An 18,446-nucleotide genomic window follows, 5' to 3' on the forward strand; every position below is an offset into this window, starting at 1 on the left:
TAAACTTCTAACTTTGTCTACACATATCTTGATCCAAGACTGTAACACTCGGAACGATACGCAAGCTGTTCACCAGTCACTGCCATTTCATAGCGAACATTTAGCACATGGAATCTTTCACTCAGAGAAACGCCTTCCGAGTCCACAACAGACAACTCTTCCGGAGCGATGAAAGAGAGGCTCATGTCTTCATAGCCAGAATCCACCCTCTGGACACCAGTGACACCTGGATAACCATCCCCTGTGTCGGCAGTGTGTTGTGTGTTGGCAGAGCGATGTGTGTCGGAGCACCCCAGAGAGTCCCCATGAAGGATGGCTACAGCCCTGTACAGCTGTCTGCCTTCATGGCTGTCGAGGTGGTCAGCGTCCAGAGGAAGGCGGTGGTCCCTGAAGACAGCGGGCAGGTTGGGCACATTGTGGAGGTCAGCCAGCAGCTGGCTCAGGTCGTTCATCAGAAGGTAGAAACGTCCAGTGGATGGTCGGCTGTCTGTGCTCTTTGAAGTACTCTGGTGAGTCATGTCTGTTTCAGCAAATGAAGTGTTGTTTGTTCCTCCTTTACCACTGTCGTTTGCTCTTCCTTCAACATTTGAGATGCTGCCACATCTGTGCCAATCAACATCAGCCAGGACTGAACTCCAAACACCATCTGCAGCTTTACAAAATTCTGAATGAAAGGTGACGTCAAACCATTTGCGGGAAGCGAGCTTGCCTCCGAAAACATGATCAAAGACGGTGGATAGAATTCTGACCTCCACATCATTGTCATTTGCCTTCAGCAGCCCTAACTTCCACGCTTCGTAGCAGTCCTGCGTTTCTGGAGAGTGCAGGAAAAGGACGCTATCTGCTGTGACCAGATGCTGCGCAGCCCAGGCCTGTGGTCCCTGTGTGACGATGTCCCGGCTGTGCCAGCGGGGGTAGATGACGTCACAGGCACAGAAGGCCTGCAGGAAGCCAGCCAGGCAATCAGAGACGTGGACGTCGGTCTGCAATGTGGCGTGAGACAACAGGAACACTGTCACTGGGGAGTGGGGTGCACGTGCAGGGAGGACGCTGACAGTGCCACAGGGGTCCTGAACTGAGGGACCGGCATCTGGAAGGAAGCAAACAACCCACTCATGATGGCTGCATGCACACCGAAGTTCAGTCAATAAATCATGCAGACAAATAATCAAGCAGAAGAAGGCAAGCAATGATCAGCTGCTGTGGCAAAGTGGTAAGTGTTGCAGACTGATGACTGGGAGGACGCGAGTTCGAGCATAATCGAAGATAGGTTTTTCAGTATATGCTGGGCCTGCTCCTACCCAAAGCTTAGTGTGCAAAGGGCTAAAACTGTTACAGAGTTTAGGGCGCAAGGGAGTGCTAAGAGGTGGTATTCTGCTTACACCTGATTAAAACAGGCACAGCTAATCACGACTGAAGTGACTCAACACATTGCAGGGCCTCCTATGACATGGGGACGAACCTGGGTGTGGCTGTGTATGTGGGACTAGAGATGAGCAGCATAGGGGAAATGCCACTGTTACGGCACAAATGATGGGAAAACAAACAAACAAACAAACAAAAAAAACAACAACAAAACAAAAAAAACCTACTACTACATCATTTGGACCAACATTCATTGAAATGAAAACTGACAAACATAAATTCCACCAAAAATGGTAAGAAACACATCCCAGAATCAAAGTTACCAGCTCATGCTTCTATTGATCAACAAGTCACTTACAGTGGCTGTGAAACGAACAAACGGGTTGGGTCTTGCGCCGTACCAGCAAAATACCAACCCATTCAGATAACACGTTATTAAGCAGTGGACGCAATGGAAAACTTCTTTTAGTCATGTAGAGTGACAATGCATCGGATTACACCATTTCAAAGGACTGGTGATTGACCTAAATTCCACAGAGGATGTTACCTGACAGAAAGGGGTTGGTGTTGAGCCGGTAAATACTATGTATGATAGTCGTGTTCGACTATAACCATCAGAATAGCAGAGGAGGTAACTGCTGTCCCGACTATCTGGGCCAGAATTTGATTTTTTGTGGAGAGTGTTTTACCGAAGTTGCATCCCCACTCTCTCGGCCAGGAATGTGTTTGGACAGTCGGCGTTGGGATGGCTCCCACACGCCAACTAGCCCCCAAAGCTGCAGCACCAACAGCCAGTGCAATTTTGCCTCTTAGTTTGAGAGTCAGAGTCCTTCACAAAAGACTAAGCTGTAAATGATTTCCCACTGCAATGGAGAAACCATTGATAATACAGCTCTCACTTTGCTGTTGGCCCAACTGTAAACTTATGTCAATCTATGATATTAGCTTATACATACGTGCCAGTAAATACAAACATACCTGAATCAGCAGACAAACAGGATGTTCGGGCCGTCAGTTTCTCCATGCAAGACAAGTCCTTCAGTGAACTGTGGGCCGTTTGTCCTGGACACAAGCACAATGAAAGGACATAGTTTTGTTGGACAAAATAGTTCTCTGAGTTAAACCAGCATTACTTATCTGGGAAATGCACTTGCTGAGTATATAGGACATGGTGTTTTTCATTTGACAGAAATGAATCTAGAAATGTTGCTCACTTTATAATTACTTACGAAGCATTTGTAACCAAAGAACAGTTGTAGTCCCTTCAGAATACACGGATATTTTCATAAAATTGTGCAGTTGAGTTTAGCCTTACACTCTGTTTGTCCTTCCACCCAAAGTGTACACTAGTTGAAAATATGCATTTCAATGGGTACAAAACCACATGCAGCATAACTGTTGAAAAACATAACTAAAGAAGAATCGCTGGCAAAATCTTGGGGACACCAGCTAAGACAGCACAAGACAGGCAGCAGGATGGAGGCCTTGCATTCCATGGGGCACGAAGAGACAAGAGGTGATAAAGAAAGCAGAGTAAAACCTCATCACCTGTATGTGTGTCTCACCTGTGTGTCTGTGACGGTGAATGAGCAGCACCACAGCCACCACCAGCACCACCAGCACGACCAGGATGACACACACAGTGACCGCCATCATCACCGTCGTCTTCTTGTCGCTGCTGTCGTTGTTGCCGCCGTCAGGGGGTGGTCCGGTGACTTCATCCGTGTCCGTGACGGGGGAAGTGACGTGGGAAGTGATGTGGGAAGTGACGTGGGACGTGACGGGAGCAGTGGTGCTGTCGGTGGTAGTGACGATGGGTGTGGGTGTTGATGATGCTGGGGAGAGATTGTCATAGTACATTCTGCTTGTTTTGTTGTTGGTTTTTGTGTTGTTGTTTTTTTGTTTGTTTTTTTTACGTGTGTGTGTGTGTGTGTGTGTGTGATGCTTGTTTTTGTTTTTGTTTGTCGGTCTGTCATACAGACAAGACGCCGGATGCACAGAACAACTGATCTGTTGATACGGATCATTTTAAGCACACACACACACGCGTGCGAATGAGCGTGCACACACATACACACACGCACGCACGCACGCACACACACCCACACACACACAAACACACAACAAGCCTTTAAAGACACCATTCAATGCACACGAAGTTATGCGAAAGTGAAGCTCTGCTATAGGTTTCACTAAAAGTATTTTATTTATATTTTCACCATGAAAACGAAAGAAACTCTCGGTTTTTACTGACCCCTAATATTCTATGCTTTATACCGGCAAACCAAAAAATATTCTCTCCATTTTACCCCTAGATAAATCAGTTTTGCAGGAAAAAAAAAGAAAAAAGTACCTACACATGTGTGTAAAGTGGAGCACTCCAATGGCTGCACACATACCATCCACGCTGTCTGCAAGACGTACAATTACATAGTATGATCCTGCTTTGTGGTCCACAAACTCCACTGTTGTGTTGGGCTGAAATCAATCCGATCAAATCAATCAGTGAGTCCATTCATCAGTCATCATCACCACCACCATCATCATTACAACAAGAAGAAAAAGATGATACATATGTTAATAAATTACTTTTACATAGTGTATGCCCTGTGGCATTAAGCACATTTTACAACACACTTGGTACGAATAAGGTGCAGGAATTAAAATAAATGTTTAAGGTGTAAACTTGCTAAAAATATCATAATAAAAATGTGTGACAACACTCCTTACAGACATCTTCCAACCTCACCTCTCTCTATCTCTCTCTCTCTCACACACACGAATATTTCTCAACTTGCAGTTTTACATTCTCAATGATAACAGCGAGCATTCTTCCCCTTCCCCCTTTCTCCCCACCCCCCTCCCCAACACACACATACACACAGAACAAGTAGCTTACAAAAATAACATTCTGCTGCTCCACTCTCGGCATTTGACAAAACCATTTACAGCAGTCGCTGCACTGGTACAGGTTGACGTCATAGGCCTGATGACGTGTTGACACGTCACCACAGACTGTGACAGTAACGGACCTGGGCCTAGTCATGTAGGTCACTGACACAACCCCACAGCTGGTCTTCACTAGGGAATCTGGGAATGAAGTATATTATTATTATTATATTTGGTGGCATTTAGGGAAATGTCCTTCATCATTTCTTTTGATTGGTGGTTCCATGACAAATTGTGTTGGATTGATTTTTCTGTAATGTACCTGTTTCAAAGAAAAGAAAATCCATTTCAAGGGGGAACAACTACATCCGTCCGATGGGTTCAACAGCCGGCTGAGCGGTAAAAAAATATTGGTCTTCCAATCTGAGGGGCTTGTGTTCGAATCCCGGTCAAGACTCGAGGTGAGTTAAGGTGGAGATTTATAACGTCAACCGATGTGCAGACCTGCTGGTGCCTGGACCTCCTTTAAAAGTGTGTGTATGCCTGCAGAAGGTCAAATACGCACGTTAAACATCCCGTTGCCCATGTCAGCGTTCGGTGGCAAGAACAAACCCAGCATGCACACCTCTGAATGTGGTTGCCGATATGGTGCAGAAAAAACGGCAATACACGTAAATATTCCCACGTGTACATACGAACGAACGTGGTAACTGTTACCTACGAACGCAGAACAATAAATGTAATATGGCTGAAATTATAAAGTAACAGTTTCCTTTGACAGCAGGTGAATGTATGCAGTCATCTTTCACTTGCGTCATAGCAATCAAGCTAGTGTGTGTGTGTGTGTGTGTGTGTGTGTGTGTGTGTGTGTGTGTGTGTGTACAATGATGTGTGCTGGTTATCTAAGTTGTTGTTTGTTTCTTTCATTTTGAGTTATATTAGACATGTGCATACGTGCTTGAGTGCTTGCTTGCGTGACTGACCGGATACGTTGTGTGTGTGTGTGTGTGTGTGTGTGTGTGTGTGTGTGCGTGCGTGCGTGTGTGTACATGCGTCCGTCCGTACGTGTTTGTATGTCAGATCGAGTGTGCGTGTGCGTGTGCGTGTGTGTATCAGTGCCTGAATTACCAGTGACAACGGTGTCAGTCTGCACCATGGTGGAAGTCGCATTGTACCCCGGCACACTCTCCACACGCACGTTCCAGTTGTAGTTGGTCCTCAGGGCAGGCAGGGGAAACCCGTACGTCATCGTGCACTACGGGGTGTGGAGGGCGGAGGGGTGAAAAGCAACTTACTCGTGAAAAGCGTGATAATTATGATGATGATGACTGATGATGATGATAACTATTATGATTATGACGATGATGATGATTATTATCATTATCATCATTATTATTGCCGGCGGTGAGACCACTCGTTGTAGAAGCATGTGACACAAACACATAAAAAACAAACAAAATCACACACAGAGGCGCGTTCACACAGAGAGAGAGAGGGGGGGGGGACAGACAGGCATACAGACAGACAGACAGAGGGGGAAAGGCCGGGGGAGAGAGAGAGACTGAGAAAGAGAGAGAGATAGACAGACAGATAGAGACAAAGACAGACACAGACAGAGACAAAGAGAGAACACACAGTCAAACAAGCAGAGACAGTAATGCACGTGGAAGCCTATGACCGCATGACCCCCACCCATCCGGTCCCTCCGCCCGCACACACAGCAAACAGTTGTCACATCATGACAATTCTCTCTCTCTCTCTCTCTTTATATATATATATATATATATATATATATATATATATATATATATATATATATATATATATATATGTGTGTGTGTGTGTGTGTGTGTGTGTGTGTGTGTAACATCTGATAGCAGTTCAGTTTATGAATAAATTCCTCACAATGTTTCGGATTTACATTTTCTACTCTCCTATAATGACCTGCATGTAAACACCATTGCTGACATCACTGACTGGACACAGATAGACGACCAGGAATCAACCAGACTTCACACCTGACTGGACACAGACAGACGACTAGGAATCAACCTCAGTTCACACCTGACTGGACACAGACAGACGACCAGGAATCAACCAGAGTTCACACCTGACTGGACACAGACAGACGACCAGGAATCGACCAGACTTCAACCTGGAATCGACCAGAGTTCACACCTGACTGGACACAGACAGACGACCAAGAATCAACCAGACTTCACACCTGACTGGACACAGACAGACGACCAGGAATCAACCAGAGTTCACAACTGGACAGACATCACGTCCAGAAGAAGGACGAGCGCATTAGCCAAGTGGTTAACGCGTTGGACATTCGATCTGAGGGTCCCGGGTTCGAATCCCAGTCACAGCGCATGGTGGGTAAAGGTTGGAGAAGCCAGTGCCTGAACCCCCTTCGTGTGTATTCGCACGCAAAAGATCAAATACACACGTTATAAAGATCCATGTCAGCATCCAGATAGCACCCCCGCCCCCCCACGAAAACGGAGTATAGCTGCCTACAAGGCGAGGTAAAATAAAATGGTCATACATGTAAACTGTTATATGTCTATATCAGTATATGTGTGCGTGACTGAAACCTGACTGAATGACACAGGAAACGAATGATGAGCATCCGATGGCAGTTCAGTTCCCAGTCGGCTCTACGCAGGTAGGCAGCCTATTGTGCAAATGACTCCATGTTTGTAAAGTGCCTAGAGCTTGGTATCCATATCATCATATTCAGACAGCCAACACATCACCCCTCTTCAGAAAGCTATGACTCCCGCTTGGAACGCTAGATGGACCTCCCACACAGACACCCAGGATTCTATCTCCTCGAAAAAGGAAACCCTCACCAAACCAAGACCCAAGCAATGAACAACATGACCGTAAGGCCAACAGGATATTAAACTCAAGAAGTACATCTCAGTGTAAAGTTCTCAATGACCTGGCTATAAACGGGTAGACATACATGTCAATGTGAAGCACAGTGTACAGATCCAATGACCTGGCTATAAACGGGTAGACATACATGTCAGTGTGAAGCACAGTGTACAGATCCAATGACCTGGCTATAAACGGGTAGACATACATGTCAATGTGAAGCACAGTGTACAGATCCAGTGACCTGGCTATAAACGGGTAGACATACATGTCAGTGTGAAGCACAGTGTACAGATCCAATGACCTGACTATAAACGGGTAGACATACATGTCAGTGTGAAGCACAGTGTACAGATCCAATGACCTGGCTATAAACGGGTAGACATACATGTCAGTGTGAAGCACAGTGTACAGATCCAATGACCTGGCTATAAACGGGTAGACATACATGTCAGTGTGAAGCACATTGTACAGATCCAATGACCTGACTATAAACAGGTAGACATACATGTCAATGTGAAGCACATTGTACAGATCCAATGACCTGGCTATAAACGGGTAGACATACGTGTCAGTGTGATGTAGGGACCCACCTGAGAGGTGTTGGTGAATGGCCAGGGGACAGCCGAGAGGTCCAGCACGTGGCAGACAGCGTGCTGGGAGCCGTCATCCAGGGCAGTCACCGTCACCTTGAGGCCCTTCACTGGAGTCCGCCCTGTCCTGCCTGCACCTCACACACACACACACACGCAGAGGACACACACACACACACACACACACACACACACAGGTCACACACACACGCGCGCACGCACGCACACACAGAGTCGCGCACACACACAGAGTCAAACACACACACAGAGGACACACACACACACGCACGCAAACACACACAGGGGCGCGCGCACACATAGTTTCACATACACACACACACAAACTGTCACACACCTGCATTACAGTTTCAGTTTTAATAACGAGGGATCAAAGTGCGCGAGCATAACAAATATGTGTGCACACGCCCGCATGTGTGTGCGTGTGTGTGTGTGTGTGTGTGTGTAGGTGAGCTTACAAGAGTGCGAGTGCGTGCTGAGTGCGTGTCTGCACCATCGGTGGTCTGCACTGGAGGGATGAACTCAGGTTCAATGTCCTGTCACACGTAGTGGCGATTTTTGTGTTAAGACATTTTTGTGTAACCAGCGGGAGGGTCCTCACTCCACCCACAGCAGACCAGACTCCGGAGCTGACCAACTATCATAAATATTCGTGGACACATGGATGGAACATGGGGCAAGGAACGGGATAGTACGGGGTTTGGGAACATGGAACTGTGATGCAAAGAGTTAAAGGGAATCGTACAAATAAACTGAATGCAATAAATAATGCAGTAAATAATCTCCTCTCAGTTTCACAGTCCTAAAAAAACCGATTCTGTGGCTGTCTTTTCTTCTTTCTCGATAACTCCGAATAGACTTCAGTTTTGTTTTAAACTCAGAACTCACTTTTAAAGTGTATCAAAATTCTGGATTGAAGAGACGAAACACAACCATCCAACACAAACACGTTTTGCACACACACACACACACCGTGACACACGCACGCACACACCCCGGCACACACACACACACACACACACACACACACACACACACACACACACACACACTTTTCCTCCACATCTCCCGCATCCACACTGGAACATGAACTGTTCACATTCAAACACACGCACGCACGCTCACTCTCAGTATACTCGGCAAGTTTTTCGATTTCAACCTGTTAACAATGCATGCGGAGGTGCGCGCACACGCGCGAGCCGCCGCGGCGGCACGTGTGTGTGTGTGTGTGTGTGTGTGTGTGTGTTTCAAGAAGCCGTGTACTGTGTACTTTAACGCGTGTAGGTGTCAGTCCAGTCGTTTTTTGTTTTTTTTCCCGTTTGATGCTAATTGTCGCATTTTTTTTTTTAAAGAAAAAAAAAGAGATTATTTTGTGAGTGCATCCCCATACGTGTCGTTCCACGAAATGTATGCCTTTTCACGCAGCAGCAATGCAAGGACGCTCAATCCAGCGCTGGGATTTCCTATTACCTGACCACAACCACACGCAGTTACACTGTTTCAATGTGTAGCCGGGTTGGCTACAATCTTTATTCGGGGCCAGCTTAGCAGACGACTTTTGTGACTCGCCGAAGATTACGAAGGAAGTTTGTAAATCGGTCACAAGTTATCTCCCTTTACAGGGAGCCGCATGATTTTTTCATCAATTTGTTAAATTACAAACACTTCCTTATAGATGAGATTATAGTTTTTGTGTTATTGGACTTCAGAAAGATCATACCTTTCAACTGTAATGATATATGATATCATTTGGCCAGGTAGCCTATAACTCTTTTAAACTAATATTTATGTGAATGAATTTTGTCGCGATCTTCGAAATCCACTCAGTTCAAACATATAAAACACCTTCGTTTTCTATAAATCGATATAGTTGCCGTGGAATTTAGATTGTGCATTAAAATGTAAATGATTAAGCTTTCTTCTCGTGTACCGCTTTCCGTGTACACCTAAGTTATAGGCATGCGATAGTACGAAATGTCTGACAGTATTTCGGCCCCACAAAACTATCTCTTCTTCAAGCCATTGGAATTCGTCAGTGCCGATTTGAGCAAAATACGTTTTTACAATACCTAGACATTTTTATAGCGTGTCTTGCAGATGTTTGCATTTCTGTTATCAATCTGATTCGTATCATACATGTATAGTTGTGTTGTAGCTGGTTTAAACGAAGTATTTCATTGTCGATCACAAGTGCCAAAGGCACCGCCAAGCGGTGCCGACACAGGAGCTGTCTGTTGAGTTTTCTCTTTAATTTTGACATAAAAAATCTTTACTATAGAAGCAGATTCTATAAATGATTTTTATATAGTTGGAAATTCAGGATTTTCAGTTACTTAATTGTTGCAATTATATTACATATCGCGACGTATCAATTGTTGTAATGTACAAACATGACACATGAACTTGAACTCGTTAAAAGCTCGTTCATTCAGTGACTCTTTGTGTTTACAGTTTTTAACTACATTATTTTTGTATAAATGGTTTAGCTTAAGAAAATGCTCGTCTCTTGTAGTTTTGTGTGGTATATGTCTATGTTAGCTCCCCGAGCCGAAAGTCAGAAGCCGCTAAATTTGGTCAAACAAACACAAGCTTGGCCCCTCAAGGCTCGCGGAGGGCCGGTTTCGTGAGTCGCTTCGCGGCGCTGGCTTTGCGGTTCGGCGGAACAGAATATAAGGAGTGAGCGAGTGCCAGACAAATAGAGAACTCTCCTGGCCTGGAAGATTGAGAAAATAAAAGAAGAAAACCTGCGCACTGCCTTCCCAAGTCTATCTAGCCTGGCTGCAGCTCTCTTCTGCTAACACCTTCTACCTGTCTTCACCCACCCTAACACCACCTTACCACCCCGTCACAAATGTATGCTGTTACACTGTACATAAGCACCAGGACAGCCCAGTGTCAGCAGCCCTGTGAAGAACTCACACTCAGGCAGAGTCCAGCTGAGGACCAGGCTGACAAAGCTGGCATGAGGAGTGACAGTGCCCACTGGCTGCACGTGCAACTGTTTCACGCACGGTGCCCATGACGTGCTGTTGTCCGTCACGCGGTTCAGCTCTCGGTACCGCCTGTCGCAGTCTGTGCATACAGAACACATGCTCATGAGCACGTGCGCGCGCGCACACATACGCACACACCACGCACGCGCGCGCACACACACGCACGCTCAAACACTTGCGCGCATGCACGCACACAAGCATATACGCTCGCTCACACACACACACATACACTGACATGCACACACACTGACACACACACACACACTGACATGCACACACACACACATGTGCGCGCATGCCGAAGGCAGAAAACGTCAGGAAAGGCAGTCATACACGCAACAACAATAACAAATTAAAGGGGAATGAAAAAATAAGTAGAGAGAGGAGGTGGGGTGAGTTGGAGGAGGCAGAGACAGAGACAGAGAGAGGCAGAGGAAGGCAGAAAAAGACTCACAAAAAGAATCCATTCGTGTAGTTTACATTTCAGCGGACTGCGAAGAGTATGTATATGTATGTATCTACCCGTATATCATATCAAGGTTGAAAACACGTTTACATACACCAACCGCTGAGAAAACACAAACCCCTCCCCTATATCAGACATACACGACACTCAAACATGTTAAATACACTGCTCTTGAGACGCGCCTGTCGTTGCTTTGAAATTTATCACTTTCATCAAAAGACAGGAAAAAGGACTATAAAAAAAACCCGTACATTCAAACACATAAGCACGCGCGCGCGCGCGCGCACACACACACACACAAAACCTAGACATCTTGGGGGAAAAAACAACAATATCAACGTGACAATGCGCACTATTTCTCTACCCTGCTGTCTAACCAAACCTCGCTGTCAAACACTGGTTAGCAAACATTTCAGAGACTCGCAAAGAAAGAACACGCGGAAAGTTAGAAACAAACGGGTCATCAGTTTTGAATTACAAAAGAAGAAAAGAAAAGGAAAAACGAAAATTCTTTTTTTTTCTTTTTCTTTTTAAAGAAATAAAAACAGACAGTAATAGTAAGTATAGATATAAGTAAACAAGTAAACAATAGCCAAAGAAAGCATAGTCTAAATATGTATGTAATAAAAAGAAAGTGAAGAAGGAAGAAATCAGATCAACAGATCATCTAGATGGATTTCGAGAACTTAGCTTTGTAACACTGTGCTTTATATTTTCTGGTTATTAGAAAAAAAGCATATCCGCCATTCTTGTTACAATGCGGTGATGGGGGGCTGGGGGGGGGGGGGATTTGGGGTTGGGGAAAGGGAGAGGAGGGTCGTGACAGAGTCAACAGATTCAGACACCTTCATTACATGATAGTCAGTCGTGTCTGACTATGACCATCAGAACAGCAGAGGAGGTAACTGCTATTCCGACTATTTGGGCTAGAATTTGATTACAGTGGAGAGTGTCTTGCCCAAGTTACGTCCCCACTCTCTCGGCCAAGAGGGTTTTAGGACAATCGGCGTTGGGATGGTTCCCAAAGGCCAACCAGCCAACAAGGCTGCAGCACTAAGAGCCCGGCAGTGCAATTTTGCCTCCTAGTTTGAGAGTCAAAATCCTTCACAAGACTATGCTGTAAATGATTTCCCATTGACTGGAGAAACCATTGATAATACAGCTCTCACTTTGCTGTTGGCCCAAATGTAAACTTATTTATGTCAATCTGTGATATAAGCCGAGTGTTGTCAAATAATCAACAAACTAATTATTAACTGCACATTGTTGGCGCTTCCGTGAGCAAATCAATATAGTTTTTCATAACGAATACAACCAGCAAAAAATTGTTTGTTTTGACATACCACTGTTGCCGTACACCTTGCATCCATCAGGCAACTGAAACAAGAGATAAACACACACACAAAGAAAACACTTAGAGCTGTTTGAGTTCTGGAACATTCTTTCATCTTGCTTATACACATTAATTTTCATATCCCTTTAATATCATCCACTCACCATATCACAATCATTGTTCCAGTCAATCCACAATAACTGTACCTCTCCGACACACATAGATATACCCATTACTTGATAGGATATTGAGAGGAGTTTATATATGTATCACACACACACACACACACACACACACACACACACACACACACGATAGGTGGGGACAGAAATGGAGGAAGAAGAAACAGAGTCTGAGATACTGGGGAAAAAAACGACGAGTACAGAGAATCGGAGAAAGACTATGACAGAGAGAAGAGAGAAGGAAGGACAGACAAAGAGGGACTTGGAGAGAGAAGAGCAAAGAAAGAGACAGACGGCGGAAGGAGAAACAGGGAAAAAAAGAGAGAGGATTACACGGACTTGAAATATTCACAAATGCGTGGCGAAAAGGCGGCGAGAAGGTTGACGGAGACGGGAGAAAAAATTAAGCCATACCTTGCGAAGTGATAACAAAAGGCGGAAACAGGTTGCACGCACGCACGTGCGCACGCTCACGAGGCGAGAGGAGAGATTACAGCCGCCTCAGCCACTCAGTGGTCTCACGGGCAACCGAGCAACCCATACTCATGGTCAGCTCTCACACACTCCAAGTCAGACTGTGCTGATAAGGCGAGAAACGTATACACATATCAAAACAGTGCTGATGATTTTGTTTGTTTGTTTGTTTGATAAAAAAAAAAAAGGAAGAAAGAAAAAAGATAATTAATTGTCTCCCTTCTTTACGGGTTGTCTTGCCATCAGCATGCACAGTCACTCGCGAACTGGTTTCACCTACACACTGCAGTGAATAACCCACCTAGGGATTATTGGGGAAGGTTGGAGAGAATTTGGTTTGAACGATCGAATGCTTTGAAGTTGGTTTTGGTAAACTCTGAGACATGGGTTTGCTCATGCTAAGGTTTTCAAACGTTGCATTCACGTAAATTGCTCTCTCTCCGTCCTTTTCTGTAAAAAGCGTATTGCAAGAAGGCCTATGGTTATACTGATTCATGGGTAGGTATGTGCGCGCACATGCGTGCACGTGTCCGCGCGTGCAAATCCTGACAAACACAAAGCAGCCCTGAAATTCCCGGAACGAAAAGGAAAATACCCAAGAGGAGGAGTTTGTATTATACTCCATGTTTGGTGTTTACATATACTTACCATGTCAAACTGATGCAAACTAGGCCTATGGTTTGCTCTGTTTGGCCAAATTTCGGAAAGTCTCTGTGCCATCTAATCCAAATGACTAGTAAAAAACAAAACAAAAAAAAAACAAACAAACCTCCCCGCGACAATGTAAGCTCCCGAATAATCATACTCCAAGTGGAAGTTCCTGAATAACTCAAAGTCGACTTCATTATTGTCTAACGTCGATTACAAAAGCTACGAGTTCAAATCCTCGAACACACAACATAAGAGAGAGAGAGAGAGAGAGAGAGAGAGAGAGAGAGAGAAAACCGGTCCTATCAGCACTCATACCCAAGCTGTACGCCAGCAGGCGGGACCTGGAGAAGACAGTATCATTTGTCACCAGATGCGGATTGACTGTGTGACAGCGAACGTAAAGAAAAAGAAGACGACGAATTACTCATGTGAATGATGTATCGGTCTGATAGTGCCAGTGTTCAACGGAAACCGTTCACCCCCCACCCCCACCCCCACCCAGTCTCTCACCCCCCCCCCCCTTCCCCCACCCAGTCTCTCCCGAGATGACCGGTTATCTCTGTCGGCCAGCAACAGAGCGGGTCGAGTCTGGCGTAAATCTTGACTGCAGCTAATTAATCGACAAGAGACTGTGGGGTGGTCCAGGGTGACCGCTGACCAGGAAGCTGTGGGAAACTGCATGAGCTGTTCCGAGGAGGGCTTGCATACAGCGTGTGGCCTTTTCGTAAGAAATTTCGCAAGAGGTCTGCCAGTGGTTTTACACAGACTCCAGTCATCCAAATCCTTTCAAAAATACGACAAAAATGTACATCATAGAGACAGAAACACTATGTCGACCATGTGCACACGCCCCCTTTTAATCAAATTCTTTACACTGTTGTGTTCCTCGTTTTTGTTAGATTATTGCTTTTTTTCAAATAAAACAGATATAACACACACACACACACACACACACATATATATATATATATATATATATATATATATATATATATATATGAATAAAGAGGAGAAGGCAACGAAGGGGAGGAGGGGGAATACAGAAAAGGAGGAGGACATCGTCGGATCTTCAACAGAATCACCAGCAACATACAACATCCCCAGGAGATCTGAAAAGAAAGATTCCTGCCAACCCCTCCACCTATCCACAGAAACACCAGTAGGTCTTTTGTTGTGGTGTCAGTTCTTTGAGCCTGGGGGGTGTCGGTTATAAATCCAACGGATTTCCGGGTGCCAGCGTTCTAACCTCAGCCTCTCAAGTGTTCCTTTGATAATGGTGTTAAGACTGGGATCTAGCACCGAAGACCTCTTCTGTCTCAATGCCTTTTAGGGAGATCAGTGATAGTCTACTCGGTAAAGCTGAAGAGGTTTGGAGCCGAAGCTGTGATAACACAGGCACACATAACATCGCACGTTATATTCATTTGGTGAGCGAGCGCGGCCTAACACCCATCATCAATCGCCCAAGGCAAACGTACCCGGAGGCACACACACTCACAAGTGCGTAAATGCACGTTTGTGTTCGCGTGCGGGCATGGGTGGACGCGCGCGCGCGCCCGTGTGTGCGTGCACGCGCGCATGTGTGCGTGCGTGCATGTGTGCGTGCGTGCGTGCATGCGCGTGTGTTGTATTCAGCTCCAGCTTAAAATTTGACAACACTGTGAATTTAGGTAACACGATAAAGCAATCCGCATTTCAATACCAAAAACAAACAGAGCCTTTATCTTCTTGACTTGACCTCTTTCCGCTATATCTTGTGCATATGTTTGTTTGCTTGTCTGTCTGTCTGTGTGTCCCTCCCACGTCCACCCCCACTAACCCCACTCTCCACAAAAAGAAAAGAAAAAAAACCAGAGAGCAGACGATCATTTCAATAGCCTGTTATCTTTCGTGTGAAAATGGCTCTGCATTTGGCGCACACTGGCACACAGACCTACTAACACGAATAAACACGTACATGAACCAGTTATTAACAGTCACCAAATCTTCATAGCTACAAAAGAATGTTTCGCTGTTGCGTGGGTAAGTAGAACTGTATGTGAAAGAAAGAAGTAAGATTGATTCCAACTCTTCCCCATTCCTCCTCGTTGTTGCGTGTTGAGGGCTGCGACTCCCGTGTTGACTTGCTTTTGCGATAAAGTTATAACGTGTGCGACTGTTCTGAGTCATAGTCCAATTCATGGATCGAAATTACTTTCTACTTTCCGTAACCAAAGGAATGGATGACAGGATCTGCATGCATCATAGGACCTGTAACCTCACGTTACTGCGTGCGTGTGCACCCAGGTGAGGGGAAGAGGGGATGATGAGGGGAGAGAGGGCATATCATATGTCTGATTATAACTTGTTTGTCTGGGAGCTTAGAATACATGGCTTCTATCTCTGTAGCCGTCCCCAGTGATAAGGACTGAACCTCACGAGATCTCAGGACCATGGTGGAACTCCAACTTTTAACAATGCCTACAACAGGAAGGTGTGAGGAAGGTGACAGAATGGTTAAGACGCTTATCTTGCAATACAGTGTCCGTGAGGGTCAGGGTTCGAATCTTGGTCTCGCACTTTCTCTCACGTTTGACTTGAAAACAAAAACTGAACGTTAGTCATTCGGATGAGACGATAAACCGAGGTCTCGTGTGCGGCACGCACTTGGCGCACTGTAAAAAGAACACATGGCAACATTAGCGTTATCCTTTGGCAAATCTGTGACTGAGAAGAAATCCACTCTGATAGGTACACTATATGCATGCATTCAAGGCCTGACCATGAGCATTGGGTTGTGCTGTTGGTCAGGTATCTGCCTTGCAGATGTTAGTTGAATGGCGTATAAGGATTTGTCCATACGGTGTGGCACGGCATCTTCTTGAGAAACTGAAACTGAAAGTGAAACAAACAGGCACTGAGCCTTTCATCACGTCCCCATTAAATCTAGGCAATAAAATCAATGTGTGAGAAATTCTTTCATCTCACCCTTACATGATTTAACTACTGCTAGGAAACACACACACACACACACGCACACACATACACACACACAGAGACACACACACACACGCACACACACATACACGGCACACGCACGCACACACACACACACACTCTCTCTCTCTCTCACACACACACACACACACACACACACACACACACACACACACAAGAAGACTGAAGAGGGAAAATAAAGAAAAGAGAAGTACAAAACTCCACACACAGATCATTTTCCACAGATGAAGCATGACTGCAAAATCAATCATTGATCGATCGATTCCGTCAGAATGGCTATGGCGACCGTTTGATATTGATCAACTGACTAGCCTGTGTACTAGTTTGTTGAACTGCATTTTCCCGCTATTCACTCGCTTGTGATGATTTCCGAGTTACATAGCAAAGTCGGATTTGGACAGAAAAGAACAAGAACGAAAAAGAAAGAAGAAGAAAACAGACCGACAAAGTAACAAGAAATCGGGAAGCTTCTGCATAATGATAATGACGATGGCGATGACGATATGATGACGATGAAAACAACGACAATGACAGCGATGAAACACCTGACGAACATGGGACAGACCAGAAAGAAACATCTTTACTCAGTCCAGTGTATTCGATTCAGAGAATGTGTGGATCAACGGAAGAAAATTATCATGTGATAGACACATGATAGAAAAACTAAAGAATAAAGAACATGAACATCTGAAAAAGACAAAAAAAAAAAAAATAACCACAGTTAGAACATGTATGAACCACACACACACACACACACACAGCGAGAAAACAAACATCGTGGTCCTCACGTTCTCTCCCCCCCCCCTTTTTTCCCCCCCCCGTCTAATATCACTTAAAGTGGAAGACGTTAAACTGAAGACTACTACTACGTTCTCCCTTGTCTTCCTAAAGGTGTGTGGTTTCCGCTGCAGATCATGTATAATAGATGGAATTCGGGAGAGTGGTCAGCTCGGAACTAAAATATAAAAACCCATTAGGTTTTGCAGAACATACAGTGTGACAGTCTGTAATTCATGGTGTGTGTGTGTGTGTGTGTGTGTGTGTGTGTGTGTGTGTGTGTGTGTGTGTGTGTGTTTGTGTGTGTGTGTGTGTGTGTGTGTGTGTGTGTGTGTGTGTGTGTGTGTGTGTTCCTGCTGTTGTTGTGAGCCTGTTGAGAGGCTAACATCAACTTACACAGTTCTTTTTAATTTCTACTGAAATAATTGTAAATGGGCTTTAAAAAAAACAACTTTTTTAAGCCGATGGTAAGTCATCACATTGTATGAATGACAGAAAATGTGGTTAAAGCTTCCAGAAAAAAAGCAAAGTTTCTCATGTCCAGTAACAGTCAACAAGTACTGACCTTATCTTCATAATGCTGTTGACTGCTAATGAGAACAGCCAAATAAAAGTAAAAGCAGACGACAGCCAGAATATGTGCTTGCATAGTGCGGTCCAGTTTCCATGCACGCACACATATCAACAAGAGTCGAGTTGAACAAAAATTCTATGTCTTTACGGAGGTCGTGTTCAGCTAAATGACGTGGTTTGTGGTCGCCCCGCGTGGTCCAATAACCAGCCACGGTTTTGCCAGACTTTATATGTCGTCTGCCACGCTCA

At 45.0% G+C, this 18,446-nt stretch overlaps 1 protein-coding gene across 1 annotated transcript; it reads right to left on the minus strand.

Annotated features, from left to right (window-relative positions):
* Positions 1–18,411, minus strand: LOC143284596 (uncharacterized). Its single transcript, XM_076591421.1, has 10 exons — positions 18,190–18,411; positions 12,554–12,587; positions 10,671–10,823; positions 7,734–7,864; positions 5,383–5,509; positions 4,265–4,455; positions 3,723–3,843; positions 2,931–3,200; positions 2,344–2,427; positions 1–1,090 (listed from the first exon to the last, which is right to left on the minus strand). Exons 1-10 carry the CDS (start codon positions 18,271–18,273, stop codon positions 18–20), a joined length of 2,268 nt encoding a protein of 755 aa, XP_076447536.1. The 5' UTR covers positions 18,274–18,411; the 3' UTR covers positions 1–17.
* Between the last annotated feature and the right edge of the window lie 35 nt (positions 18,412–18,446).

Source organism: Babylonia areolata, chromosome 8 (assembly GCF_041734735.1).
Source record: "Babylonia areolata isolate BAREFJ2019XMU chromosome 8, ASM4173473v1, whole genome shotgun sequence".
NCBI classification, from domain to species: Eukaryota; Metazoa; Mollusca; class Gastropoda; order Neogastropoda; family Buccinidae; genus Babylonia; species Babylonia areolata.

What these genes read in the sequence shown, in the direction of transcription:
- LOC143284596 (XM_076591421.1), bottom strand. Translation starts at nt 18,273, where the DNA reads ATGCAAGCACATATTCTGGCTGTCGTCTGCTTTTACTTTTATTTGGCT. An exon ending in AACAGCATTATGAAGATAAG is followed by an intron (nt 12,588 to 18,189) that starts GTCAGTACTTGT and finishes CTCTTGTTTCAG; the next exon opens with TTGCCTGATGGATGCAAGGT. An exon ending in CTGTTTGTCTGCTGATTCAG is followed by an intron (nt 1,091 to 2,343) that starts GTATGTTTGTAT and finishes GCTTCCTTCCAG; the next exon opens with ATGCCGGTCCCTCAGTTCAG.